Here is a 9,571-nt window from a genome sequence, read left to right on the forward strand (position 1 = left end):
GAGAGCACTGGCTTCAGCTCACCTGAACTCACACTGGCTCCTCAGCATCAGTGCAAGAAGGAAAGGATACAGATTTTTTTAGGCATATGTGTTTTTCCACAAGGACAAGAGGTCCAAGCCTTGCTTTCAGCCCAGCTCCCAGATGCCCAGCAACCCTCCCACCCCAGCACAGCACCACCACAGCACCACTACCTTCCCCTGCTGTCCAGGGCTGACACCTCCATATGGCAACAATTGCACCCCTCTGCTGGCAGCACATGGCGAGGTCAGACATCAAGCTCTGCCGGTCCCTTGGGGTGCCTTGCTCCCCCAGTCCTACAGCCAGTCACCAGGCTGTAGCTGAGTTGGGACACACCTTCCCCTCTGCTGCCATTAACCAAGAATTACATTTTAAGGTTAGCCTTAATTCAAAGCAGATATAACCAATTTTCTTTTACAAGCACATTATGTTCAAAGCTTCCAATGCATCTGCATAAAAGCCCGTGGAAACAACCTGATACTGATTTAGCAACTGTTTTGATGCAACATCATCCAAAATAATAAAGATCTGTTAAAAATCTTACCATTCAGTCCCCACATACCTTCTCCCTAATGACACATTTAAAATGTAGCTGTGCAATAATTAAAGGGAGGCTTCATTAGTTACCATACGAAAAACACGAACAATGACAAAATGAGCAGGGGGTTTAGAGCTCTGGAAAGAATCTGGCCCTGTTTTTGCCATCAAGGGTTAAATTAAGGAAGGCAGTGATTGTGTTAGCTGTAATTTAAACAGGCTGGGCACTGGAGTTATGTGCAGGAGTGCAGCTTGTTAAGATGAAAAACAATGGAAAGATATGTTTTGCATTCAGATCAGTGAAAACACTACCACAGTAATATAAAAGACTGCACAAACACCTGAATAATGTTTATCTTTTAAAGGAAAAAAAAGGAAAAAAGGAAGACTTGTTTAAGAAACACTTTGAATTTCCTTAAGAGTTTGAGGACCTCTGCCAGTTCTTACTGTAATCAGTGGAAGCTCCCACAGCAAAACTGGACCCTGGAAGGAGATTGTCCTGTTGGCAAATGCCAGTTTCCTAACTTTGTGGCCACAGCTGGATTGGCTTTTATTGCAGAGCATTGCTTGGATGTGATGTCAAAGTAGGCAAAGCAATCTTCTTTTAGCCATTGCTACAAGAAGCCTTTCAGCCTGGCAGTTTAAATTCCTTGCCCTGTGAGGAGCACAACCTTTTCCTCTCTGTACTACAACTTTGGCTCTATTTATTTAAGTATGTGCAGAAAGGAAAAAGGAAAGCAAAGATAAAATCTGGGGAGAGTCTCCATGCAAACAGCTCCTGGGCTTTCCTACAAGAGTGACCTGCTTCCCTGCTACATTTACTAAATTGCCCAATACAGGAAAGTGGAGGAATGCATTCCATGCTATGCAAAATATCACTCAACATCCTCACCCATGTGTATGAGATCACACAGCAGACATCTCCATTTCAAATATCTTTGCCACTTATTCTGAGGAAGTTTAATTTTTCCAAGACCAAGAAGTAGAAGCAAAGACCTCCTGAAGAGGAGGCATAGTGGCAGCAGCTCCTCTCTTCTACTGCTGAAGGCTAGATCAAAAATCTCAGTTTCCCAAGCAACTGCAGTATGGCTGAGAAGGAATGAGAGACATAGGGGGGGAAAAAAAGCATCCTAGGCAATAGCATTTACTGTTTTGGGTGGAGAAGCCTTCTAAGGCAAGAAGAGTTTTAACAACCTGCTATTGCAGGAATCAAGGCCCCCATGATGTGGCTAAAGTTATAGCTATTATTCCTTTGCATATGACAAGTTCTTCCATTTCTCTCTACATGAAATAGACTGGGAAACACCAATCAGTGCTGAACATTCCTACCCGGGATGCTCAAAAGGAAGACAAGGTAAGAACTAATGATGAGTGAACAATTCCTGTCAGTTAAATTAAAAATAAACCATTCCTGAAAACAAATAACAAGACAGACTGAGATACCTCCTGCTCACAGTAAACAGCACGTGGACTCAGGACAAGGGAGTCCTATCAGCCCATCTCTCCATCCCTCAGTGGAAGGGAGGGGTGTTCAGCAGGAGCCAGTCCCAGGCCACTGCAGACAACTGACAGTGTATTTTTAGCACTGAATCTCAGAAGAGTCAGTTGTTGTGCCATTCTGCTCAGACACGTGGGGTTATGTCACCACAATAAAAACATAAACAAAGCAGGGTGGGGGGGAAAAGACAAAATGAAAACCAAAACCAAACCCTGCAGAAGCTGTCATGTGTGAACTCTGCCAGGACTCATTTCTGCATTGTCTTTGAGTTAGTGTCAATTTGTTTTTCCAAGGCAGAAGCCCCAGCCTTTCATCTCAGTAACTATGAAAATACATTTTCAAGCCACCTTGCCTAGAATCCCCCTGTTGTGGCTGTTGGATAACCATCTGTCTTGTAAGTGGCTATTGTTACTGTGATCTGTCCCTTTCATACCATTATCCTTCTGAAAAGCCTTTTCTGAAAGTAGTCCATTAGAGCAGGGAAAGAAAAACCTCGGTGCATGGCCACGCAGCAGAATCAATGGCTCCCTTTGATCTGCAAGCTCAGTCAGTACTACAAATTTAAGAAACAACAAGGTTTTGCTTTGCTAAGCAAAGCCTGTTAATTTGGCTCATCTGCACTCGTAGCATCTTACTGAAAATGCCATCTGTATCAGATGTTTTAAGACTTTGGTGCAATATTCGCTTAGCTTAAATAAATAATTTTGTAAGATTCATTAAAAAATAATCAGTGAATTAATTTTCATAGTGTACATCTATGCACGTAATTTTTAAAATTCAGTCCTCTACTACCCTGAATGGTGGTGAGGATATTCACAGTGGACGAAGAAAGTGCCGGTTATTGATGGAATAAGACTGAACATAGCTTTTTCTTATTCTAGTCATGGAATTTCCTCTGAAATCTACTACGAATGTTTGAGTCCTATTACTGGCAAGAGCAAAATGCATATGCACTACATGGAAAATAAGACCTTTTATGTCTGTTGCAGGCCACACATTTGGTACAGGAAACTTAGCTCCTATTATGACAAAACAAGTCCACAAAAACACAGTTTCATGCTACTGAAAGGAAATCTTTTTGTGTTGATATAAAGGACAGGAGTGTATACCACTGAAATCACTTTAGATAGCTATAAACCACTATGCAATATATAGAAAAATTCTAAGAATGTACAAAATTTACCAGTAGGGACCTGAAAGTGCAAAGAATACACATAACTAAATACCAAGTCCTGATCTATAAAATCCTTTATGAACGACAAACAGCTGATAATTACAAAGCGTCATTCAGACCACCAAATAACAAATGAAACAAATAAAGAAAAAAATATACTTTAAGGAAATCAAAACAATGACACCATTGGGAATGTTATCTTTGGGACTCAGAACACCATTTCTACCTCAATACCTACCAAAGCCAAGGAAAATATATGCTTGAACAGGGTAACATAAATAAGAATGCAAGCTACCAGAAAATGCCTCAGGACTATTACCTCTTCATGTCTCAGCCTTTAAATCCAGCAAGCCATTAAGTGTTTGTTCTTAGGCATCTCACAGTATTTTACAGGGATCTTTCAGGAATTATATATAGGTCCAAAGGAAACCTTTGAACCTCCTTTCAGTGATTGTTTTAGGCATTGTGTGGAGTTATACAAATATATTTGTATGAAAATCGAAAACCCTAGTAAATATTAGATCTATTACCTTTTGAAATAAAAAACATAGATGGCTTAGAGACAAAAGTGAATTTTAGAAGTACAAAGTTAATTTGAACATTGAATTGTATCTTTACTCTCACACAACCATTACCCTGAATCAACGTCAGCATGTCGCAGTGATTCAAAATACTGACGCCCTACTACCAGCTACTTTCCCATTTTCCTTTTAAGGATATGATTGTCCTTAAAATATGTACATAGCAAGCAGCCAAAGGAGCCGCCAAGAGATTTGCAAAATGTACTTACAGCGGGTGTATGACAGAAAGCTTGAGGGAGTGGCTGCGGAGCACCTGGCCCAGGCAGCTGCCCTCCCACCCACACTCCACGCCAGCCCAGGGCTCCTCACTCCAGGGGTTAGCACCGAGGAGGAGGAGGAGGAGGCGGCTGCCTGCCACCATGCAGAGGATGGAGGGAAAAACGTGGCAGAAAACAAAGGAGAGAGAGAATGAAGGGAAGCCAAAGCATTTTAATGATGATTCGTGTTAGTGGTTACGTGAGCGGGAGTTAGTCTAGCGTCACACTATTGGTTTCTCAATACAGACATGCCACAATGCAAACAAAACACATATGATGAATAATTCGACACACACAAGTCCTGTAGAGATGGCAGCCGGTATCTCCTAGTGGGTTTAAAAGATGCACCACTCTCCTACTACCTGTACTCAGTGCTTCCAGTTTTTATGGTACTACCACCACATCCTCTCTCCCTCTCAACTTCCACTACCCTATAGAACCTCTCAGCAGAATTTTTTCCATAGAACAAAATGGGGAATTATGATTTTTTTCTGCAGAACTGGCATGCAAGGAAAGATGCATCCCTTCCAGTCAAACAAAAACAAAAGAAGGGGAAAAGGAATGCCATGTTTAGGGCTGAGGAGCAGGATAATATTCCGTGTTCTGTGCATACATCCTTTTGAGGGTGTTTCAGCACTGACTTTCTAAAATGCACAAGTGGAGTCAGACCAAATGCAAATCCCTTTCTCAGGCAAAGGAAAGCATCGCCAGCGTGTTTGGAGGCAGATGTGGAGCACAGCCCCCAGGCTGTGCGTGGGAGTGCTCACACGAGTGTGAGTGTGCACGGGGACCCTGCCAGGAGCTGTGTGCTCGCTGCACATGCATCTGTACAACACGGCTGTGTGAGTGGGCACACAGGGAACCACACACGTACACGTCAGGAAGAAAACATAAAATAATCCTCTTTGAAGTGTATTAAGGTTCTTAAACCATGAAAACAGGGGCTGGTCAGGGAAACTAACACTTTCACTGGGATGCTGCAACTCAGTATTAAATTCTGCAGCAATTTCAAAACTGGATGTCAATTTCACCTTCATGACTTTAAGGTCATTTCCCCAGCGAACCACGAATCATGCATATACATATATACAATTCTTATTATTATGGTATTTCCTGGCTTTTTTTATGGTTTGCCTACAACCTTAATATCCTTCAAATGTATATTCTGTATATTTATTTTCCTTTTTTTTTTCTTTTGATTTAAGAGACAATAAAACCAACTGCTATGTAAGATCAGACCCATTAGCTTCAATGATGTGAATTTAGGATTCTATGCATAATATAGACATGTATATTTTTAAAATGTATATTATTTTTTAGATACACTGGAGCATATATTTTATATTAGCTGTGGTCTGATGATTAAATACTTATATCAAAATATTTTGTAAATACATAACATTTACCTTTAGACTTCAGTGATTTTTAGAGCTTTTTCAGTGTATCATAAAAATATGTCCTCAGGCACATTAAAACCCTATTATATTTCTTTGAAATGTTGCCAATGCCCATGTACAGTAGCTGCTATTCAAAAAAGTCATGGCCATTAATACATTTCTCCTAAGATCCAAGCTCATCCGACCATTTTATGTACCACTAGCTTACCATATTTTTTTTCTCTTAAAGTAAAATTATTCTGACATTATTGAGAATGAAAATAAAAAGCAATGAGAACCCAAACTTTCTTTAAATAGTCAAAAACTAATTTTATATCTTTTAAAAAATAATACTTAAAAAACAAGTTTCTTTGCTGGGTTCCTTCTCGGTAAGGTTTAAGCCCAGAGCAACTTTGTCTAAACCCCTGAAAATAGAGGTTTGCAGTGGCAGTGCTGTCAGAACATCAGCTCTGAGCCATGGAATGTGCCACTGGAATAAAACCAGCACTTCAGACTTATTCATCTGGGGATGCATGAGCCCATACAAACCAGAGTTTTTCTAATTTAAGGTACTTACACAAAGTTCTATCCTTTTAGAACTGTAAAATTATCTACCTATAAAAACTAACTCTTGCTTAAACTCTAGATAATAAGGACAGGTGATTTTTTTTTAATATAAAAAATCTGCTAAAACACGTATATATTTACACACGGTGAGCAAGTTATTGTATAAATGTGGACAGTGTGTATATATTGGCATTTAGTAAAATGTTTCCCTGAACCTGATTGTATGCATTATCAGACAAGTATTGATGTAAACATCTGAACCTACGTCAGGTGTCTCTGTTACCCATTTACATTAGACCAGATCAAAACCAACCAGACAGACAGACAGACAAAAAAATGTTTTCCTGTTAGACGAGTCCACCTAACTCCTTAGTTTTATCTCCTGCACACAAGTCAATCAAGTCTGCTGCTGAGCAGTGTTCTCGTTCCTACAGCAGGTAAAATACCTGTTAGGTGGGTTGTTTTCTGCTTGGCATTTTTTTCCAACATCTTGTGGAGCAAACATCATTTCCAGAGCCAGCCGGGCACCCAGCCTCTATTCCTCCCCGAGAAATGATTAAAAGATAAGTATATTGGAGAACCTCTCATGTCGCTCCTTTTATAACTCTGATCCCTTGAAGAACTCATGACACTGCTTTGCAGGAGGAAGGATGGTCATAATCCAAGTCCTGCTTCCAGAAAGGCATGTAAAAATGGACATCCTCAATGTTTTGTGTTGCAGAAAAAAGATACAAATGTAAAAAAAAGTGCTCAAAAAGAAGTTGACTTTTTGTATTCAGCCACACAGTCCAGTAAGAAGAGACTCAGAAGCACAGGCCCACGGAGTACAGTGAAGGAAGCCTTTTAGGTGACTTTCCTCAGGTGATGCAAAACAAATCCATTATCTGTGGTCTCCTATGCAGACTTTCCCACATGGACTTCATTCTCCGTCTTCGTCTCCACCTCTTACTCAACTACTTTTTGGCACTGTCCTGGTACATGGCAGTTTTCACTGTTGTCCCTGCTACGCCCCTGTTACTGACCCGGCGTACCAGGACTTTGGAGACGGGGATTTTTGTTCTGTGCATCTCACTTTTGGCCGGGTGATGGTGTGCAACGTGATGGCTGTTACTGGCATCTGCTCCATGGCTGGCAGGATGCGAGGAAAGGTGTTTAATGCTGATGGGTATCTTGGAGTCCTTCGCTGTGCCTGAGGGTGTTTTCAGTGTGCTCACGGTTGTTATTGGCGACACGGGCTTGGAGCGTGGCACACTGGGCACTTCCTCGTTTGTAGGCCCTGCTGGTGGGTTCTCATCCGGCTCAGCATAAAGGTCATAGAGAGCATCCCCGCTGTAGCTATCCCTGGGAAGTGTTTCCTTCTGAATGCTCGTGGAACTATCTTCCTCAGGACCGGGGGTGGTGGAATCCCAGTAGCCCTCATCGCTGTTTGGGACGCCCTCGTGCTGCTCCTTTTCCCTGCTCTTCTGCTCCTCTTTGTGGTTCAGGTGAATGGCAATCTGGTGGAGGCCACCACGTTTCACCACCACCCTATTCTGGGCCCCCTCGGTACCTCGGGTTTCCTTCAACCCCTCAGGCTTCTTTGTCGCTCCTCCGCTTCCTCCTCCCTGTGCCTGAGTCTCGTCCGTCTGTGACAGCATATCCCAGAACTCCTGCAGGCAGGTGTCATCCACCTGGTCGGGGCTGGCCATCTCCTCCCCTCCTCCCTGGTAGGCCACCATGGTGGGGTGCTTCTTGGTGGCACCCAGCTTGCTGGGCCCGGGGGTGCTCTTCTCGCAGACGCCACTCCCGCCGCCCACATCCTCCTCATGGTCCGCAATAATATCTCCGCAGCCTGTAAGAGAGTCAAAGCTTTTCAGTGAAGTCACGTCAGCAAACATCAAACAAATACGATCAATCGATTGCTCTGAGGGTGGATCAACAGAGGAAGGGTCAGGGGCGGCTGCCGTCTCTTGACCGCTATCACAGTGAGGTTCAACAGGGGGGATAGTCGTTATTGGAATGTCACCTGTTATCGCCGCATCCTTGGCACTCCCAGCCTCTCCGGCGGCCGGCTCGGGTGGCTGGCGGCTGATCTCCTCGGGTGGCCGCACGGCGGCGGGCGGCTCCTCCCGGCCCGGGGGGCTGCTGGCCCGCGGCTCCGCGCCGCCCGCTCCGGGCTCCTCGGCCGGCGCCTCTCCGCTGCGCTTCTCCCGCGGCGGCTCCGGCCCGGCGTCTCCCGCGCCGCTCGGGCTCTCAGACAAAGGTTTCGGCGTCTCCTCCTTGATGCACTCCAGGCTGGCGGTCAGGGACCCCGGCATGATAAGGCCGGACGGGATGTCCGAGCTTTCTCCCCTCTCCTCCTTGCCGGTTTTGTCCTTTTTGTGCCACCGCATGCTGCTGAAGATCCCCTTCAGCCCCTTCTTTTGTCTGCCGCCGGCCCGCGGCTCCGCGCCCTCCGCCTGCCTGCCGTTCTTCCTCAGCAGCGAGAAGAAGCTGTGCGACTTGGCCACGGCGCTGCCGGCGGGGCCGCCGAGGCTGCCGGCCGGCCGCTCCTGCGCCTCGCGGCTCTGCGGCTCCCCGCCGCCGCTCGGTTCCTCCTTCTTGCTGCTCTCCAGCACGGCGTCGGCCAAGCCGTCGTGCGTCCGGCTCCGCACCATCCCCGGCTTGCCGGCGCCCTTCCCCTCCCCGCCTCTGCTCCGCACCCCGAAGATGCTCGGCATGGTTCCCCCGGACTTCCTCCTCCTGAAGAGCTTGAAGGCGGTTTTGTTAATCCTCCCCGACGGCTGCTCGGCGGCCGGGGGCTCGGCACAGTCGCAGTGCGAGTCCATTTCTGCCTCTGCCGCTGCTGCCGCGGCCGCCGCGGCTTCCCCTGCGCCGCGGAGCGCGGTGCGATCCCTCAGTGACAGCCCCGCCGCCGCCCGCCCGTCTCCATGGCAACCCGGCGGAGGGAGGGAAGGAGGGGGATAAGCCGCTTTCCCCCCGCCGCCGCGGGCCCGCGCCAGGCGCCCGCCGCCCGTTCCGAGCCGCCCGCGCCGCCGCAGCGCCGCCCTTACATAACGCGGCCCCTGCCCGCCGCCCCACGCCGCCTCTGCCACCCGCGGCCGCGCTCTCGGGTGCCCCGGGAAGGGGCCGCGCCCGGGCGGGCAGAGCTCGGCTTTTATTTATGAGAGCGTTTTGCATCGCCGCTGTGTCCTGCCGGCGCCGTCGCACCGCGCTCCGGACCGCGGGCATTGCGTGACCGAAGCCGTGGGCTGGGGGATGCAGCAGAAAACGGGGGCCGGGGGCGCTGCGGGGTGGTGGCGGTCTGCGGGTGCCGGTGCGCCACACGGCAGGGACAGACGGGTGGGGGAAATGGGACACACAGACCGAACCCGGTACGTAAACACTCCCGGGGGCAGAGGAAAAGGATGCCGAGTTCTCCCCTCTCCCCTTGCTTTCCCATCTCCCACCTCACGAGGAGGACACGCGCCGTCCCCGTGTCCCTCTTTCTCCGCAGTGCTCGGGGCCACATGTGCCCACTGCCGACCACCACAGGGGAGCAGTGATACAAGCTGGGGCACAGCCCAGCCCTCTCCCCAGTCGC

General features: G+C 47.3%; 1 protein-coding gene across 1 annotated transcript; it reads right to left on the minus strand.

The window, feature by feature from the left end:
• Nucleotides 1–3,287: 3,287 nt before the first annotated feature.
• On the minus strand, nt 3,288–8,901 carry AMER2 (APC membrane recruitment protein 2). The gene is made up of 2 exons (XM_066313077.1): nt 8,015–8,901; nt 3,288–7,840 (listed from the first exon to the last, which is right to left on the minus strand). Exons 1-2 carry the CDS (start codon nt 8,814–8,816, stop codon nt 6,963–6,965), a joined length of 1,680 nt encoding a protein of 559 aa, XP_066169174.1. The 5' UTR covers nt 8,817–8,901; the 3' UTR covers nt 3,288–6,962.
• Nucleotides 8,902–9,571: the final 670 nt, after the last annotated feature.

The sequence above is a fragment of the Sylvia atricapilla genome, chromosome 2, assembly GCF_009819655.1.
Source record: "Sylvia atricapilla isolate bSylAtr1 chromosome 2, bSylAtr1.pri, whole genome shotgun sequence".
NCBI lineage: Eukaryota > Metazoa > Chordata > Aves > Passeriformes > Sylviidae > Sylvia > Sylvia atricapilla.